Source organism: Micromesistius poutassou (assembly GCF_964030765.1).
Source record: "Micromesistius poutassou genome assembly, chromosome: 7".
NCBI classification, from domain to species: Eukaryota; Metazoa; Chordata; class Actinopteri; order Gadiformes; family Gadidae; genus Micromesistius; species Micromesistius poutassou.
Genome location: NC_140277.1, coordinates 16,465,948 through 16,487,317, shown reverse-complemented (window position 1 = coordinate 16,487,317; position 21,370 = coordinate 16,465,948). Strand labels below are relative to the sequence as shown.

The 21,370-nt window shown below is 43.7% G+C and overlaps 1 protein-coding gene across 1 annotated transcript; it reads right to left on the bottom strand.

Annotated features, from left to right (window-relative positions):
- Positions 1 to 1,952: 1,952 nt before the first annotated feature.
- On the bottom strand, positions 1,953 to 18,142 carry LOC311350523 (NLR family CARD domain-containing protein 3-like). The gene is given in 14 exon segments (XM_084470559.1): positions 1,953 to 5,013; positions 8,976 to 9,022; positions 9,457 to 9,630; positions 9,912 to 10,082; positions 10,738 to 10,887; positions 10,889 to 12,467; positions 12,760 to 12,985; positions 13,159 to 13,222; positions 14,093 to 14,170; positions 15,035 to 15,151; positions 15,270 to 15,374; positions 16,480 to 16,596; positions 16,715 to 16,819; positions 17,886 to 18,142. Coding segments are annotated over 13 exon segments (3,468 nt in total). The 5' UTR covers positions 16,798 to 16,819; positions 17,886 to 18,142; the 3' UTR covers positions 1,953 to 4,456.
- Positions 18,143 to 21,370: the final 3,228 nt, after the last annotated feature.

Here is a 21,370-nt window from a genome sequence, read left to right as displayed (position 1 = left end):
ATGTGTGTGTGGGGATGTGGGAGGGTAGAGGGGGGTTTTCTGTGTATAGCTGGACATTGTATTGTTCTGTATTCTTTTTACTATTTAACTAACTATTTTTTTTATAAAGCATCAAGAGGACTGCCATCCAATTTCAATGTATCCTGTGCAATGACAATAAAGAATTATATTATTCAATCATTATTAGGTGGCTACTTAAAAACTACAACCTAAGATGGCTGCCGCACAAGAAGGATCCAGAATGACGTGTTTTTAAGAGTGAAACTACAACATCCAGGATTTATTGGTATAAAGAAGAGACACAATTCAACAAGGAACATTGAAACACAAAAATATAAACATTACATTCAAAAGGTTGCCAACTTTTGGTTTTGGCCGGAGTGAGACTCTGTTACTGGTCCAACTCTTTAACCAGTAGGCCACGGACGCATTAACTGTTTTCGCAACAGTGTTTTGGGGCTTTGTTCTTGGCCCCACAATAAATTAATTTGTGAATCTGTGCGTGATGTAATGACATCAACTGCCCCCCATTAGGATTAATATAACGCGTTGATGATTTCCCAATCTAAAGAACTAGAGGTTTGATGTCTATATTTTGCATTTTATCATTCCATTATCAGGCTTTACAAGGAGAAAGGCCGTTGACCGTTGTGTGTTTGTCTCCCCCTAGCGGACACTGTTGGAACGCAGCCCCAAAAACACATCCGTCTCGTAAACAGTGAATACGTGCATTTGTCTCCTGGTTTCTCCCGTTTTCCCGTGTTATTCACCCCGTTGTCTCATAGTAATATGTCATGTGTAACCGTTGTGTTTGTCCGCAGACTTGGTTGTCTACGACGAGGGAAGGACGACACAGCGACACAGGACCTGCTCTCACTCTGGTCCTCTTTATTCTGGTACAACATGATGACACACACATTGCGTCAACAGTGTGTGACTGAACTCATGAGTGTTCAGACCCCCAGCTTAGATATATTTATCTTCTTCTTTATTGTGACTGATAGAAAATACATTCATACGTACATTCTCCATCAAACATGTGATCGTATAGTGGTGAATTACAGTTCATTTCCAACATGTGAACCCTACATTTAATAAGGCCTACCTGGTACAAAATGATGACACACACACACACACACACACACACACACACACACACACACACACACACACACACACACACACACACATACACCGTGTCAACAGTGTGTGACTGCAATCATTAGTATTCAGACCTGTGCAACAAAAAGTATGATAATTACGATCTAAAATAAAAACCAAAAATTATGAGCGAGAGCAAGCTAGTTTACAGCTAGCCAATTAGCCTTAGCTAAACTTGCGGCTAAAAGTGCTACTCATAAATTGAATTACCATTACTGCACATAAATGCCTGTGACTTTCCAATTACATACGTCATATTTACGTTTGAAATGCACAACACCGGTTAGTACAAAACAAGCCAGGGCCCCGTTTCCCGATAACGTACGATGGATCCACGCTCGTACGATCCATCGTACGATGGATCTCACGCAGCATCGTTAATTTTAGGGGAGCGTTTCCCGAAACTCATCTTAACATGAACGCGCGTGCTCTGCTCTTACGACGTCGTAGGATTGTAGCTGTCTACTGACACAGTGCTGAAATGGGCTCCGTAGAAGGGGAGAGACGCAGGAATGTTGTTGGATTAAAGTATATTTTGTGGCAGCAAAAAAATATCTCCCCATCAAGGCCAACAGCAGAGTAGCCTACGAAAAGAATAGACTAATATGAATGCTACAAATATTAAAACACAATTGATTTGGTCTAGGCCGACATATGCTATAGGCCTATCAGTCCTAATCCCGAACGCACCGTGCGTAGCCTACATTGTTCCACGGCATTTTCTCCCCTGAAATAATTCCATATAAAAAAAATAAAAAATAGCATGTGTCTGTGTGACAACTAGGCCTATAGCATTTATTTAAATGTGCTGATTTCTGAAACATGCTTTGCGCCGCAAAGAGGGCAGACTTTCTCTGATTCCTGCATTCCGTTTCATTCATTCATTCATTCAGTGATTGACGCGCCGCGCACTCTCTAGAAACTTTGGTGTCAACATTAAAAATGCAACGTTCCATTCATTCATTATCATTCAAACACAGAGGCATTGACATGGCTATTGCTGTTGCTGGTCTAGATCGATTCCTGCCCATATTGTTGGGCAGGGGGTATGATGGTGCGGGCAATGTAAGCGGGAATGGCACGCATCGCAGCACAGTTTCCCGCAGCAGTCTACGTACAGAAAACCACTCTCTCAACTTGGCGATTGTGCACTCCACTAAGGTCAGGGAGTTCGTAACTGTCTAGACACGGTCCAATAAATAGTGAACTTCATCACAGCCTCACCGACGCGCCTACAGTGCTTTATGTCAAACAATCGCAACAAAAAACGCCTGCAGAAATTATCCGACACCCGCTGGTTTCAGCATGATTCATATACAGTATGTCTTCTGTCATTGATCAATATGAGGACATTTTAACCACGATGGTTGAATTAAAATCAGAGGGAGACAGCAAGTGCCGCTCGCAAGCGACCTCCCACACGAGCAACGGAATCATTTGATTTTATTATATGCCTTGTGATAGGGTTGCCTTGTGACGTGGCGTTTCATCGGTACATTTATTTTTGGAATTTTAAATTGCTGCAATAAATTATATTTGTGTTGACTTCTAACATGTCTCTGTCTTTGCTGTTTAAATCTAACAGTAGTCTACGAGTAATATATATGCGGGAACCACTGTTTTTGGGGTATTGCGAAATAGCGCCAGCTGGATATTCAGTGGTATTGGATGACGTGTTTTAATAAAACACATCCAATACACGGAATGTCCAGCTGGTGACTCCACTGAGGCTATAGTAACGATGCATCCTAGTGCTTAACGAGTACCCCTGTAGGCGTCGTTAGCTACGAGGGTTTTAACGACGTCGTTACGTAACGATGCTTTCGGGAAACGGTCCGAAAATTCTGCGATGATCGTACGACGGTGTTAACGACGTCGTTAGGCTAACGATGCTTTTGGGAAACGGGGCCCAGAACCATCAAACATGAAAATAGAAAAAAGGTTTGCCACATGGCTCACGTGTTCCCGCCTCCAGCTTAGATCTATTTATCTCTGCGGAGGCATGTAGGCTGCACCGATAGGAACACTAGATGTAGGCTGCACCAATATGAACACTAGCTGTAGGCTGCACCAATAGGAACACTAGATGTAGGCTGCACCAATAGGAACACTAGCTGTAGGCTGCACCAATAGGAACACTAGATGTAGGCTGCACCAATAGGAACACTAGATGCAGTTGCGGTATTAACTCACCAGGTGGCTCTAAAAGCCGCCCTGTTGACCAGGAGGAGGACCAGACCAGGAGGAGGACTAGACCAGGAGGAGGACCAGACCAGGAGGAGGACCAGGAGGAGGACCAGACCAGGAGGAGGACTAGACCAGGAGGAGGACCAGACCAGGACTAGTACCATACCAGGAGGAGGAATAGACCAGGAGGAGGACCAGACCAGGAGGAGGACTAGACCAGGAGGAGGACTAGGACGAGACCGGCCGCTTCCTTCTGTGTGTGTGTGTGTGTGTGTGTGTGTGTGTGCGTGTGTAACGGAGTCAATTAAATAATTAAAATAGTAGTTCCCAATGACACAATCCTGTGTCATTGGGTCAAGACTTTTATTTTGATACTTCTGTACAGTTTTGCATTCTGGGTATCCTGCAGCAGAAAAGAGGGTATCTGCTGCAGGTAGGTTGAGTAGGAAACATGTCCGCCTAAAAGAATCATTAATAGTCATGTTTAACTTATATGCCATCATTTAACTCACTTTATTGAGATATTTGGCATAGTATTGTTTCTTTTATTTGATTTTGTTTTTTCGGTTGCACGTTTGCATGGCTGTTGTGCAAGTTGTCTTATTGTATTTATTTTGTCTAGGCGGACCAGTTTAATGTTTAAACCTTTGTCTACATGTTTGCTGACCCATTGTGCAGGTAACCAATAAGTTGTTTTAGTTCTATGTCTCGTGTATGTTTTCGAATCTCCCTTGTGTGTGTCGCCGCCATTATTGTGTCTTACATGCAATACCATTGGTCGCCACACGAGCGGAGAGCGCACCTGTTTATGAGCGTTGTTCAGCGCGATTATCATTTAAAATGGATGTTGTGTTATTATTTGTATGTATTGCCATAGTAATTATATATATTAATTATTTGTGTTTACTTGTTTATATAACACATCATAATGGAAGCAGCAGAAAAGACGGTATCTGCTGCAGGCGGACCAGTTTAATGTTTAAACCTTTGTCTACATGTTTGCTGCCCCATTGTGCAGGCAATAAAACCCGCTGCATCCCATGCTGAGTGTCCCAGTAAATACTGCACGAGAAACACACAACGCACGTTACACGTGTGTGTGTGTGTGTCAATACAACTGACTCAGAGAGACTGAGGTACCATTAGTCATAAACCCAAACCCAGGGAGGAGGTCCTCCTGGGTGAAGGAGGTCTGGAAGGTGTGGATGTGTGTCAGTGTGTCTAAGGACCCTCCTTCACCTGGGGACACTCTGTAGAAGGACAGAGTGCCAGAAGGCCGGTCCAGATACACTCCTACTCTGTTAGAGCCCGGGGGGGGGAGACGGATGGCTGTTGTTATATTGTTGTGCCAGGCAGAGTAACGGTCATCCTCACAACAAAGACTCCAGGACTTGTTGTTCCCTCCAATCTTGCTGTCAACACTATCTCCTCTCCTTCTGATTCCTCTGTATGTCACTCCCACATCAACACCTCCTTCCCTCTCTACCTCCCAGTAACAGCGACCAGTCAGAACCTCTCTTCCCAACACCTGGAGCCAGCGGTCAAATCTCTCTGGGTGATCAGGATACGGCTGGTCCTCTTTAACCTCCGTCACCTTTCTGTTGTCCTCAGACAGAGAGAGGAGTGTGGGGGCTGTGTTTGGGTCCAGTGTGAGTTCACAGGCATCTGAGGGGAGAACAAGACACTGTTACCATCGTTCAGTGTTGAACGTTCTTTCATAGATATCCTCCACTCGATGTTCGGTGAATGAAATAAGCCAAGAGAGACTAAGACGACGTGCGGTCGGTACATAGAGTAACTGGCAGAAAGGCCTCCGGTTCTCAAAGGAAAGCTAGCGTCCATATGAGAGAAAATAGTAACTGATGACCACAAAGCACTACACACACACACACACACACACACACACACAGTCAGACATCCAAGCAATTCATAGGAAATAGGTCTAAAAGAGGACATATTATGGTGTTTTCTCAACAAGTAAACATAGCATATGAGTTCCAGAAAACAGAAATGCATTCCAGAAATGTTTTTGAAGCTGTTTGCTGGAAAAATCTCGCCTACCGCTATTCCCCTCTGTTTCAGTCCCTTCACAATGTGCTGTTTCTGGTGTCTGTAGATTTCATGGAAATGAGCTGCTGCCCATTGACCAATGAGCTGTCAGAGTGAACCACAGCATGGAGGAGAAGTGATTGTTGCAGTTTGCGGACTCCCTGAGCTCTATATCTATATAATATAATAATAATAATAATAATAATAATAATAATAATAATAATAATACATTATCTAATATATAGGTATCTATATAATATAATATCTAATATCACGGCCAAAAGCTATGTGCGCCTCGGATGATAAACAACTAAAAACAACACCCCAAATCCCAGGAAAAGAGTTGTTTTCATAATATGTCCCCTTTAACAAACTCACTGTTAGAGTAGCACTACTAATAACATGTGGTATGGTAGCGTTTAAATGGCGGGTATTGTGACATGGTTTCAGTATCGGTATACCGTACTGCAACACTATGAGGGGCTGTTCCGTTATTATAGGGCAGACTAAAGGGCTCTTTATGGTTCCACGTCGACGCAACGCAAGGACCCCGCAGACGCTTCGACGCAGTCGTGAACCTTTATGGTCCTGCGTCAGGTTTTAGTGAGCGGACCAATCACAGCCCTTGCTGCTGCGTCGCCTCGACGGAAGGTTACAATTTTTGGGAGGCGCACATCAGGCCCTTGCGGTGGGAGAGGGGTCTGGTTGCAGACTCATGGGGGATTCTGGGAGCTCCACTGTAGAACGGAAATACGTCACCTCCACTATCTATGACGCGCCTCCAGCCACTCTGCTGCCCCCTGTTGCCCTATTGGACTAATACAACACTCCAATCGACCACATCTCTTGAGAGGCTTGTAAATTATACAGATGTAAGTTTGTCATGCTTTGATGATAAAGGATTTAAGTAAAATTATACATTACAGAGTAATCGTCTTTCATTTGACTCTTGTCGTGAATAATTTGTTCACTGAAATTTGATAAAATACGTAAAACATCCAATTACAGAACATTGCAATACCCTGATGTTTCTGTATTAGTTATGATCTATTTCACATACATTTAGCGGTCTTGTTATTGTTTCACGTTGTTTACAACTTACTTCCTTATAGACCTCTGAAGAATAAGTCTCGCCTCCGAGGCTCCGGTTCCCTCGGTCAAATGTCTACGGGAAATGGGGTTTATGAATGGTCGTCCATAACAAACCATTGGTGTCGTTAAAATAGCAATTTATAATTGTTTACTACTTTAACTGCACCGACAATCCAAAAAGCCAGTCGAAACTAGATGGAAAAAGTGTGTAGTTCAAAACGTGACGGAGCTTTTACTTCGTCGCCACCTACAGAGTTTGTTATGTACGATCATTCATACCCCATGTTATTTCCCATTCAAGTGGTCTATTCAAGTGGAGGTGACGTATTTCCGTTCTACAGTGGAGCTCCTAGAATCCCCCATGAGTCTGCAACTAGACACTCTTGTGGACGCAAGGAGAGTCCGCAAAGACGTAAGGGGTCCATAACCCCCTTGCGTTGCGTGAACGTGGGACCATAACCAGCCCTTAACAGTCCTCCGCTCTCTGTTCCCTACAGGCTGGTTGTTCCCGCCGCCGTCCTGATTGTGGGCGGGGCATTGGATATAAAAACAGCCTATCCCGATGTCTGGCGGATTCTCCCGCTTCCGCACTGCAATCACAAGACGGTTTGGCGCTGTGCCACGCCGGCACCTCGCGGCCTTTGTGTTGATCCTTTGTGTTGATCATTTGTGTTACCAGTTGCTGTTCAGCACTCATTCCCATGTGGGATCATTCTTTGTTATACTTTCATTGGGACACTTGTGTAGCGTTGATGGTTGGTGATGGGTGTAGAACTTTCCAGCAACTGTCACTAACTTACTAACTAACGCTAGCTTAGCGGTAGCAGTTAGGCTACCTAGTGTGCTTATTGTGTTTGTGTGCGCAATAAAAGTTATAAAGTGACACGAGTGGTATCTGCCGTACTTGGCCTGACACCCTTCCAGTGGGGGATTTATTAGACTATAGCAGGTAGCTAATAAAGACTGGACAATGGGTTTACACGTTATCTAGTTAAGGTTAGTTAGAGCAGAAGTTAGAGGACCCGGAAGACTCACCTAACCTTTTATTTCTGGTCGGGACTGAGAGAGTTGGTTGTTCCCCCGGAGTTCGGTTTAGTTCGGCTTTTCTTTCTATTTTGTTCCATTTCCTTTAGTTGATTTAATGCCATCACGTCATATGTTTAAAAAAGCAATGATTAAATAAATTAATTTTCTTCAACAACACCCTTTGTCTACAGCCTACCTGTTATTTGGTCTCCGATCATTTGATTTGATAAAATATAAATGAATCAATGAATCACTGAAGAATAATGTAAAGTGTAAAGAGCAGTTCTGTTTACACTATATAGCCAACAGTATCTTAAAGAGGCACACACCTAATATATGAAATGTGTCTGTGGAGTGTGTGGATGAGGGCTGTTGAAGCAGCCTCACCTGGCCCAGTCAGTCTGGACTCTGGGGCTGGTGAGGCTGCACACCTGTTGTACATTGAGTAATCAGTGTGCACAGGTTAAAGCAGCCGTCACCACACACACTCAGGGAGAGATCTCCTGCATGGCAGCATGGAGCACCAGGCCAGGTATCACTATCTACAAAACGTACTCTAACCCGGCTTCAACACCACCACCCTGCGTCCTTGTCTAGAGGAGCCCACTAGTAGTCCCCTAGCTGGACTGTAGCATCGTCTCTGCTACAGTCTCAAACAAATATGTCTCTCAAATTGATTGTTGAATGTCATTGTTTAAACATCGCACAACTAGTTGTGTCGACACACATTGCTGTACTCAACTGCTCTATTTGTTCTTTCATCTAATTATGTAATTAGAAAGGTTAATGTCATCATTGTTATTATTATTATATCCTACCTCATCTCCTAAACAATGTAAGACCTTCCTTGTGTTTCCCTAAATGAAAAGCACTCGGGGTGTCCTGTCTGGGCCTTAGATCTACTAAAGCACTGGTCCTGTCTGGGCCTTAGATCTACTAAAGCACTGGTCCTGTCTGGGCCTTAGATCTACTAAAGCACTGGCCCTGTCTGGGCCTTAGATCTACTAAAGCTGGTTGGCTGAAGGCTACACGGTCTTCTAGTTCTGCTCGTAACTGAAAGGCCGATGTGACTCAATCTGAACAAAGACCCAGACCGCGCAGAGGAAACGGGCGGAGCTGGGATGGGGGGGGATGGGGGGGCACGTAGCATCGGAGCTCTGGGGGTCAAACGGGGGTCAAACTCGCACACGTTTCAGCCCTCGTACGGCTGGCTGCTCACGGTTAATATTTCTTAATGCTGCGTAACATTCACTAGGAAGCAAATATCAAACGAGAACTGAATATAGATTATTCTAGAATATAATTATTATACATCAACAGTTTGATGAAGGTGATGTCCACCATCATCTACATTCCCAGGATGATTTGACTGAACCAACGTCGCCTCCTGCTGTGTGGATGGACTTTCCATCTCTATAGTTAGTGTGTGTTGAGATTAATCAAACTAAACAGACACTTACATCTCTGTGGAGCTGGTTTCATCCTCCACACTCCACCGTGCTCCACACTGGGGAGACAAAGAGAGAGCAGCATGTTGTGTTTAGACAGGGAAACATTATGCACATGTTAACAAAGAGAGAGCAGCATGTTGTGTTTAGACAGGGAAACATTATGCACATGTTAACAAAGAGAGAGCAGCATGTTGTCTTTAGACAGGGAAACATTATTCACATGTTAACAAAGAGAGAGCAGCATGTTGTCTTTAGACAGGGAAACATTATTCACATGTTAACAAAGAGAGAGCAGCATGTTGTCATTAGACAGGGAAACATTATTCACATGTTAACAAAGAGAGAGCAGCATGCCGTCTTCAAAAACTGAAACATTAACATAACTGTTGTTTCTAAATGAGAGCACATTATCTAGTTTTATAACGGTAACATGGTCCACTGATCCTTGTAGGAGACATTGTCCCTGAGTGGTGAACTGTCCTCTCCATACCTGAGAGTGTCCAGTCTCCAGCGTGGATCCTCCAGTCCAGCAGAGAGCAGCGCAGCTCCTGAGTCTCCTGGGTGATTGTAGCTCAGGTCCAGCTCTCTCAGATGGGAGGGGTTGGAGCTCAGAGCTGAGGCCAGAGAAAAACAGCCTTCCTGTGTGACCAGGCAGCCAGACAACCTGCGCACACACACACACACACACACACACACACACACACACACACACACACACACACACACACACACACACACGTTCAACACAACACGGAAAAGACCAGTATGTATTGGCGAGAGTCAAAAGCTATCCAGTCTATGGTCAGAACATCCAAAATATTTCCTCAACAATCCAAAAATGTAACTTAGAACTTAAACAATCATTTATGGAGACTTGAAATCAGTCAAATGTCTTCTGATTTGGAACCTTTTTTTGTAACTGTTTGCACATTATGTAAAACTGACCTGAGAGTTTCCAGTGTACAGTGTGGACTCCCCAGTCCAGCAGAGAGCAGCTTCACTCCTGAATCCTGCAGATCATTGTTACTCAGGTCCAGCTCTCTCAGACTAGAGTTGGAGCTGAGAACTGAGGCCAGAGCTTCACAACATCTCTCTGACAGATGGCAGCCATTCAACCTTTAAACAAAACAAAAACAGACGGGAACATGTAACTCTTCAGAAATCATATCACTATTAACATGAAGTTGATTGAATATATGTCAGTTCAGCTTTTATTTAAAGGTTATACCACCAGGTATGAGTGTGATTTGCCGTTTTTTAACGGCTAATCACACTCACACCTGGTGGTATAACCTTTAAATAAATGCCAAATGTATACTTTAAACAAGGTAAATATCTTTGTATCATATAACTATGTCTCTGTATACTTATATTTGTTATAAGTGAGTATATTTGTTATGCCTGGACCAACAGACATGTATTGTTCATGTTTATATTATTCTAATATTATTGTGTTGCATGTGTTACCTTGTAATACAAGGTCTTAGAACACATACTGAAATGTTTTGTATATTATTATTATTATTATTATTTTGTATATATTTTAACTTCTAGTATTATGTATATTGTGTTGTGTATTGTAATACATGTTATTAATGAACCTACAGAGATGGTTTGTATATTATTACAACTTATATTCTAGTATTATGTATTTTGTAATACATGTTATAAGTTAAACTACAGAGATGTTTTGTATGTTGATAAAACTTTTATATTCTAGTATTATGTATACTGTGTTGTGTTTTGTAATACATCTCATAAATGAACCTACAGATATGTTTTGGAGGCTTTGGCCACTGGCAGCAGCCTCAGAAGACCCTCCTCTGAAGCAGAGTATTTCTTCAGGTCAAACACCTCCAGCTCCTCGTCTGATGACAGTAAGATGAAGACCAGAGCTGACCACTGAGCAGAGGAGAGAGATCAGCTCATTCAGACAGTAGAACAGATTGATGCTTCTCTCTGGAGAGAGATCTCCACCTATCCTGTTCTTGATTAAAGACTTTGTGTTCGGATTGGTCTGTGAGCTACTTCCTGTCTGTCCCAGCAGGCCTTGTAGGAGATTCTGATTGGTCTCCAGAGAGAGGCCCAGGAGGAAGCGAAGGAACAAGTCCAGGTGTCCGTTCTCACTCTGTAAGGCCTTGTCCACAGTCTTCTCATAGAAGAGATAATATTTATTTGTATTAAGAGACCAGGTTGGTTGTTCCTCTGAGATCAGATTGACACCACTGTTGATGAAGGTCTTAAAGACATAAAGGGCAGCCAGAAACTCCTGGATGCTCAGATGGACAAAGCAGAACACCTTGTTCTGGTACAGCCCACACTCCTCTTTAAAGATCTGGGTGAACACTCCTGTGTACTCTGAGGCTGCTCTGATATCGATGCCACACTCTGCCAGGTCTGCCTCGTAGAAGATCAGGTTGCCTTTCTCCAGCTGGTTAAAAGACAGTTTTCCCAGAGAAACAATGATCTCCCTGCTCTCTGAACTCCAGTGATGATCTGTTTCAGCTCTCCCATGATACTTCCTCTCCCCCTGTATGGACTGAACCCTCAGGAAGTGGCTGTACATCTGAGTCATGGTCTTGGGCATCTCTTCTTCACCCTGGGATGTTTTGAAGATGTCCTCCAGAACTGTAGCACTGATCCAACAGAAGACTGGGATATGACACATGATGTGAAGGCTTCGTGATGTCTTGACGTGGGAGATGATCCTGCTGGCCAGCTTCTCCTCTCTGAATCTCTTCCTGAAGTACTCCTCCTTTTGTGGGTCTGTGAACCCTCTCACCTCTGTCACCATGTCAACACAATCAGCAGGGATCTGATTGGCTGCCGCAGGGCGTGTAGTTATCCAGATGTGAGCAGAGGGAAGCAGGTTGCCCCTGATGAGGTTTGTCAGCAGCACGTCCACCGAAGTAGACTCTGTGACATCAGTACAGATCGGGTTGTTCTGGAAGTCCAGAGGAAGTCGACACTCATCCAGACCATCCAAGATGAAGACAACTTGGTACCGGTCGTATCTGCAGATTCCAGTTTCTTTTGCTTTGATAAAGAAGTGATGAAGAAGTTCCACCAAGCTAAACCTTTTATCTCTCAGTAAATTCAGCTCTCTGAAAGTGAAAGGAAATATGAAGTGTATGTCGTGGTTGGTTTTGCCTTCAGCCCAGTCCAGAGTGAACTTGTGTGTTAAGATGGTTTTACCAATGCCGGCCACTCCAGTTGTCATTATTGTCCGGATTGGTTGATCTTGTCTAGGTAAGGGTTTAAAGATGTCTTCACATCTGATTGGTGTTTCCTCCTTGGCTGGTTTCCTGGAAGCTGTTTCAATCAGTCTGACCTCATGTTCCTTGTTGACCTCTCCACTGCCGCCCTCTGTGATGTAGAGCTCTGTGTAGATCTCATTCAGTGGTCTTGACTCTCCTGCTTTAGCGAGTCCCTCAAACACACACTGGGTCTTCTCCTTCAGATAAGCCTTGATCTTATGTTGGCACTCAGCAGCAACTTTTTCTAAATTAGATGACAAATGAAGAAAGTATACAAACTATCAAAAATTGTTTGTCAAATTATCAAAATATGATAAATATGAAATATGAAAAAAAAAATTCAACCAACAGTCATTTACTGGTGTTTAAAAAAAGAGCATATTCAAAATAAGTTTTCAAAATAAGGATATCTCCCTAATCAGTTTTCAAAATAAGATTATATTCCTGATCTCTTTTCAAAGTAAGACTATCTTACTGTATCTTACTGATCCAAAAAAGTATCTTCGTAATCTGTCCTAAAAATAAGAGTATCTTACTGCTCCTCAGTGTGTCGGCCATCTCCTCCAGCTTCAACTGCTTCATGCAGAGCAGTGTGATGTCTTCCACTCCCTCTATGGCGCGCCTCCTCTGCTCCTCTTCCTCACCATCCACCTCCTCCTCCTCCCTCTGGCTCTCTGAGCATTGTGGGTAATCTGGGAAGAGAACCCTCCAGAGCTTCTCCACCTCCTTGTCTAGAAAAGCGTGTGTGTTCTCCTTGATCCGCTGGAACAGAACAAACATCAATGAAAACTTTAATGTGAACTAACTGAGGACATCAGAACCATCTGTCTCACGTCCTGCTCGTCTGAAGAGGGAAGCCTGGAGACTGTTAGCTCCAGGAGAGATGTTGGTCACATGTCATTCATGACTGAACTCAGTGTTGTACATTTACACACCTTCAACTCTGTGTGCTGCTGCTGTACAGATGGACCACTGGGAGCCTTTGACCTCCTCTGGTGTCTATGGAGAGAACACACACACACACACACACACACACAAACATGCACACAAATATCATCTTGGTTGAGATGAGATTACTGATTATTGTGGAGATGTTTGGACCAAATACACAAATGCACAGGCTATGAAATAATTTGTTAAAAAACATTTCTCCTAACTCGTTCCTTTATTTATATATATGAAATAGTATCAATCAATAACTTTTATTATTTTCTTAAATATAATTTCATAGGCAATACACGTAGAATACTCTACACGAGAACTACTGTATTGACCTGATTATAGGATGAGTTTTTTTCCCTGGAATTGCTTCTGACAAAGTGTGGTTGTCTTGTATTCGGGGTCTAGACTTTTAAAAGTCGATCTCCATTCCATCTTCCTGGTGATGAATGCCTTTCATTTGACCGACTTCTTGTGGTTCCATGCTGATTCCCTTTCCCCGTAGGAGCTGGGCCCTAACAGTTTCCGTACTTTGAGAAAAAGTACTTTTGTTTGCTCTCTCCTCTGTTGCGGTGTGTGAGCAAGTTTTGGAGAAAACAAACTGTTTTAATTATTATGATTTTCAAATAAAATGATTTTCTTGATGAAAACTGATTTGATCTTAAAAAAATATTTTTCCAGAAATTACTCTTTAAAAAGTGGGGGTCGTATTTTCTCCTTCATCCAAAGAGACTTGTGACAGAAAGTGAGTGAGCTGGAGGTACGAGGAGCAGGGTCATCTTGCTGAAAGACGTCAACTCCAGTAGTACTCAGGCTGAAGAACAACTGATGCATATTTTGATGACAAGCCGGGGGAGAAACTGTTCTGATGAACTCAGATATGGGTCAGATATCAAGTGGTCTGTTTCATCGTCTGTTTAAAACCCCTACCTCTCCTCTCTGGAGGGGCGTCCATCTTTAAGGTCAGGAGGATATTCCATAGAGCGGTCACTCTTCATGGAGACACAGCTGGGTCCAGGGGAGGCACACACACACACACACACACACACACACACACACACACACACACACACACACACACACACACACACACACACACACACACACACACACACAAAGAGCAGGTGAACATCACTAGAAACACTACTCTGATTACTGGATGTGAAGTCCAGAGAGAAAACACTGAATCAACAGAGTTTGAAGGTCCACAACTATTTATTTTCTCCTGCCTTGTTGTAGCCTAGTCCTAACTAGACCTTCGTACTAATTTCATTCATACCGATGGTCTAGAACTGCTATAGAGACAAACGATTTCTCACTTGAAGGCGGGTGCTGTTGAAGTTTAAAACCTATTGGCTCTGCCCAGTGCCACTCCGGATCTGCCTTAACCAATCGCTAATGTTTGGTCGTGACGTATTTCATGCTTAGCAAACTCCTTCACCACTAACGGAGCCAGCTGGAAAATTCAACTTTTCCCAAATCCCGTGGAAAGAAGCGCCACAACATCTTGAAAAAAAAAAAAATCTGGCTTTCATTTATCTATATTCGGCAGAGTTTCCACAACAGACCGAATAGCTTTCTCCATGGTCTTCCTGCTGCTTCCTGGTATTCGTTTGACTACAACTGAAACTCGCGCACGACCTGTACGTCACTGTTCTCAGGCCGCGCCTCCTGTTCGCTGATTGGAGGGACAAACTTGAGGGAAAAGAAATCGTTCGAACATACAGCACTCCCAGACCTAGTACTGAAGTGAAATGAAAATTGAGCGGAAGTACGGAGGCAGGCGGAACCAGGCTAGCCTTGTTGCATCTGATCAGTAAAATCTGATAACAACCAACTGGTCTGTTTTCATCGTCTGTATGAAACTCCTACCTCTCCTCTCTGGAGGGGCATCCATCTTTAAACCTAACAGGTATATCCATAGAGCGGTCACTCTTCATGGAGACACAGCTGGGTCCAGGGGAGTCTGCTCTCTCCTGCTGCTCTGGGCTTCAACACAACACACACACACACAGCTTTTACTCAGACTAATGATGGTGTCATGATGTTTCACTGCTGAGCTCTGAGATGGACAACAGTCACAGACAGTGAGAGATCCTCTTCTTACCTCTTAGCTTTGCTCTGGCGGCCATGTTCCCCAGACAGAGTGATCTTAGAGGTAGGACCCCCCTCCTCTCTCTCCTCATCCATAGTAGACCAGAGACCTGTAGTCCTACACAAACACAACATGTTGTTTTTCAAAAATATATACATTTTTGTCATTTAGGTTGAGATGAGATTATTGATTGTTGAGGAGATGTTTGGATCAAATACACTAATGTACAGGCTACAAAATAATTTGTTTCTCCTGACTTGTTCATTTATTTATCAATATAAAATAGTATCAATCAATACATTTGATTATTTTCTTACATAGAATTTCATAGGCAATAAACGTGGAAAATTGAATTCCATATTGACCTGAAAATACTTTTTTTCCTGGGAATACATCTGACAAATATTTGTATTGTGATCAGAAGCACTACCTTTAATTTGCACATCCACACAATCAACAATGAGTGTCTATATTTTATTGTGTGTTGAATGTGTGTGAAAGTATGCTGGGAGAATATAAACGTGTTTTAAGGCCAATCTATACCAATGTAAGGAGCTATTGAAAATACAAGCGACCATGAGCAACATATTCACACCACTTATGACATACTGTATATATAAAAGGGTTTGATGGCAATCCATAAAAACTAATATCAAATATCAAATCCATTGAAGGGTTAGATCAGGAGTGTGTGTGTATCTGAGTGGTATTGATTACTACTAATCGTCCTGTCATTTAAATAAGATTGCAGTCATATTTCTGCATGCAGCTTTTACACGATCCCTAAACACCGGCAGGAAAAGCGCTTCACAGCTCGAAATTCAAAGCAGTCTATTTGTAATATCATCTAAATAGTTTGTGATGCTCAGCGAACTAAGAGTGTGAACCATTAAAACACACACACACACACACACACACACACACACACACACACACACACACACAGACACACACACACACACACACACACACGCGCGCGCACGCGCACAACCTGTACGTCACTGTTCTCAGGCCGCGCCTCCTGTTCGCTGATTGGAGGGACAAACTTGAGGGAAAAGAAATCGTTTGAACATACAGCACTCCCAGACCTAGTACTGAAGTGAAATGAAAATTGAGCGGAAGTACGGAGGCGGGCGGAACCAGGCTAGCCTTGTTGCATCTGATCAGTAAAATCTGATAACAACCAACTGGTCTGTTTTCATCGTCTGTATGAAACTCCTACCTCTCCTCTCTGGAGGGGCATCCATCTTTAAACCTAACAGGTATATCCATAGAGCGGTCACTCTTCATGGAGACACAGCTGGGTCCAGGGGAGTCTGCTCTCTCCTGCTGCTCTGGGCTTCAACACAACACACACACACACAGCTTTTACTCAGACTAATGATGGTGTCATGATGTTTCACTGCTGAGCTCTGAGATGGACAACAGTCACAGACAGTGAGAGATCCTCTTCTTACCTCTTAGCTTTGCTCTGGCGGCCATGTTCCCCAGACAGAGTGATCTTAGAGGTAGGACCCCCCTCCTCTCTCTCCTCATCCATAGTAGACCAGAGACCTGTAGTCCTACACAAACACATGTTGTTTTTCAAAAATATATACATTTTTGTCATTTAGGTTGAGATGAGATTATTGATTGTTGAGGAGATGTTTGGATCAAATACACTAATGTACAGGCTACAAAATAATTTGTTTCTCCTGACTTGTTCATTTATTTATCAATATAAAATAGTATCAATCAATACATTTGATTATTTTCTTACATAGAATTTCATAGGCAATAAACGTGGAAAATTGAATTCCATATTGACCTGAAAATACTTTTTTTCCTGGGAATACATCTGACAAATATTTGTATTGTGATCAGAAGCGCTGCCTTTAATTTGCACATCCACACAATCAACAATGAGTGTCTATATTTTATTGTGTGTTGAATGTGTGTGAAAGTATGCTGGGAGAATATAAACGTGTTTTAAGGCCAATCTATACCAATGTAAGGAGCTATTGAAAATACAAGCGACCATGAGCAACATATTCACACCACTTATGACATACTGTATATATAAAAGGGTTTGATGGCAATCCATAAAAACAAATATCAAATTATCAATCAAATCCATTGAAGGGTTAGATCAGGAGTGTGTGTGTATCTGAGTGGTATTGATTACTACTAATCGTCCTGTCATTTAAATAAGATTGCAGTCATATTTCTGCATGCAGCTTTTATACGATCCCTAAACACCGGCAGGAAAAGCGCTTCACAGCTCGAAATTCAAAGCAGTCTATTTGTAATATCATCGAAATAGTTTGTGATGCTCAGCGAACTAAGAGTGTGAACCATTAAAACACACACACACACACACACACACACACACACACACACACACACACACACACACACACACACACACACACACACACACACACACACACCGAACGAGGTAGCCTCGAACATGGGGTTGAGGAAGAGGAAGTCTGGCCTCCACAGAGCGAGACGGAGCGGACCGTTACTTCAGCTGCACGGTGAGCAGCCTGGAGCTTCGACTGTGTTGAGCACGTCTGAACAGATCATTGATCATTAGATCATTGATCATTAGCTCAGTACCATGATGAGCAGAACAACACGTTTTACCTGTGAGGAGGAGGAGGAGGAGGAGGAGGATGAAGGTGGTCGGGTTCTTGAGCTGATGTCGCACTTAAAGAATCGTCTGCACGGATGATTCTTACGAGTTCAAATGCAGTTCTTACAAGTACGAGAGGACTTCGAGTTCGAGTTGAACTTCTGCCGCCAGTCGCCCAGTCCGTTAAAAGGAGAACAACTTTGTTGCATTCAACAAAGTTTCACTTTCGAGGGCGTTCAGACCCGAGTGTCTCCGAGCCAGACCCGAGTATCTTCGAGCCAGACCTTAGTGTCTCCGAGCCAGACCCGAGTGTCTCCGAGCCAGACCGGAGTGTTTCAGAGTCAGACCCGAGTGTCTCCGAGCCAGACCGGAGTGTCTCAGAGTCAGACCCGAGTGTCTCCGAGCCAGGACCCCTACACCACATGACGCCTTTTCCCCTTTGCAAACCCCAATAGCACCTTGAAAGGAGGACTGATTACTTCCACATTAGTCTTGTTGTAAATACTGGACATTTGGTGATATTTCAAACAAACAATGTCAATGATATCATCAATAAACGGCTTTGACAGTCGAACTCTGATGGCTTTTATTTTCCTATGGATGCTTAGGGATCGTCTAAAAAATGCATGCAGCAATACGTAACACTGCAATCTCATTCAAATGACAGGACGAAACATGTTTAAAACTATTATAATTGTGATCAGAGGGTCCGTGTACGAAGTATAATTCATTTACAGTTGTTCACGTTGTATAATGAAAAAAGCCAGTTTAGGGGTCCGTGTACGAAGTATAATTCATTTACAGTTGTTCATGTTGTGTAATGAAACAGGCCAGTTTAGGGGGTATTGCCTAATTTCATTATCCTAGACGTGCAATGGAATTCAGCGCGCCAATGCGTCAGCTTCTTCCATTATCCAAGTTGTACAACGATATTTGACCAAGGAAGTCGAGAGCCGGAAACAGAGACAGCTCGCCTTCAAAGTAAAGCTCGCCTTAGAAGTAAAAGTCGTGCGTTTTGAAGCGTGAATTTAATTTAAGGAGCGCCAAACTAAATAAATAAACAAATAGCCTAAATAATGCACATAATTCATAACTGTTACAGTCATATTTCTGCCACTTTCCCACAACTGATTGTGAATAAATTGCCAATGGGTGCCAACACTGGAAATATTATAGAGCGCTGTGATTCATGTATGCATGTAATGATTAATTTATATATTCATCAACTTATTTACTTGAGGCTACTTGATCTGTTACTTTGGGTGAACGTTAAAGGTTTACGTATTGTCACGTATTAAGTAGTAATAATCATTATTATTGCTTTGTCATATTTTCATATTTTTCAGACCTTATATTTACATCCTGGTTTTATATATATATATATATATATATTTATTTATTTATATTTATACTTACATCCTGATTGCACTGTACTGTTGTTGCATATTTTGTATTGTAAATAATGTTTGTTGCATTTTCTGATATTGTCCTTTTCTGCACAATTTCTGTAGGCATTGCCACTTTTCATTTCACACACACTGCATGTATATGTGACAATTACAATTCTTGAACTCTTGGACTTCCTTGTTAAATTACGTGTAATTGATTCAGTGTAGGCTACACAGATACACTGCACACATGAAAAGCAAATTTTATATTTACATGATTAAGATTATGTATTTATTTATTTATTTATTATATACGGAGATCACCAGACCTCCTCGAAGCAACGAAAATGGTTTACTAAATACAAGATGGGTGGGCGAGAATCAACACAGTCTCACTGAAAACTCGTCAAAACGTCCTGGTTTCACGTTAATAAGAGAACATCATTACACGGTTACATAAAATAACATAATCAGCGAGAACCAGTTCTCTCTCCTGTCTCCCCTTTCCTCTCCCCTCTCTCCCCCTCCTCTCTCCCCACCCCTGTCCCCCATTCCCTCTCTCCTCCCCTCTCTCCCCCTCTCCCCCTTTCCCCCCTCACCTCTCTTCTTTCCTCTCCCCTCTCTCCCCCTCTCCCCTCTCCCCCTTTCCCCTCTCACCTCTCTTCTCTCCTCTCCCCTCTCTCCCCCCTGCCCTTTCTTCTCCGCCCTCCCGTCTCCCCCCTCCTCTCTTCCGTCTCCCCTTGCCTCTCCCCACTCCCCCTCTCCCTCCTCCCCTCTTTTCTCTCTCCTCGCTCCCCTCCCCTTTCTCCCCCCTCTCCCCCATTCCCTTTCTCCCTCTCTCACCTCTCCCCCTCTCCTCCCCTCCCCTCCCGTCTCCCCTCCCCTCTCTTCCGTCTCCCTTCCCCTCTCCCCCCTCCTCTCTGCCCACTCCCCCTCCCCTCTCTCCTCTCTCCTCCCCTCTCTCCTCTCCCGTCTCCTCTCCTCTCCTCTCTCCTCCCCTCTCTGGGGGGCCTGTAGTGAGGGGCCTGTAGTGAGGGGTCTGTAGTGGGGGGGCCTGTAGTGGGGGGGCCTGTAGTGAGGGGCCTGTAGTGGGGGGGCCTGTAGTGGGGGGGCCTGTAGTGAGGGGTCTGTAGTGAGGGGCCTGTAATGGGGGGCCTGTAGTGGGGGGCCTGTAGTGGGGGGCCTGTAGTGAGGGGTCTGTAGTGGGGGGCCTGTAGTGAGGGGTCTGTAGTGGGGGGGCCTGTAGTGGGGGCCCCCCCCCCCCACAAGAGGGAGGGGAGAGCGAGCGAGAGGGAGGGGAGACAGATCTTAAATGTTTGCACATGTGGCCCTGATGTGGTCTGAGGCTGGAGGGTTTACTCCTCCTATTCCCTTATCTCCTCCCTCTCCTCTCCCCTCCTCCCTCTCCCCTCCTCCCTCTCCTCTCTCTCCTCTCCCCTCCTCCCTCTCCCCTCCTCCCTCTCCTCTCTCTCCTCTCCCCTCCTCCCTCTCCTCTCCCCTCCTCCCTCCATCATTATCACTCACATACTTTAGAGAGTATCCGGACAGAGAGAGAAACACACACACACACACGCACACACACACACACACACACACACACACACACACACACACACACACACACACACGGGAGAAAGAGAGAAGGAGCGACGAGAGGAGGAGGACAGTTATTGCCGTCACATGGTACCCTGGAGCAGAGAGGATTCTGGGAACTTTGTTTACCTACTGATTCTAGACACGCGCACACACACACACACACACACACACACACACACACAAACACACACACACCTTTTGAATGCCCATCACTTAAGCCAATTACAACATCCAAGGTTTTTATTTCATCTTCAGCTAGGCGAAGATGGCTGTCAGTCAGGACATTAAGCCACGCCCACTAAGGGCATTCTGTTCAACTTCATAGACCGGCCCCTTTCGTTCATCACTTCATTCATTGTAAACATTCATTGCAGATTCCGATCGGTGCTATATAAATGGAGTAATTATAATTCTCATTATGAGTTGAGTCATAACTGTTAGCAATGGAGCGCTGCAGTCGGCACAGAGACACTTGACGTCGTTAAGGTTTTCTCAGTTTATTGGAGGCAGAA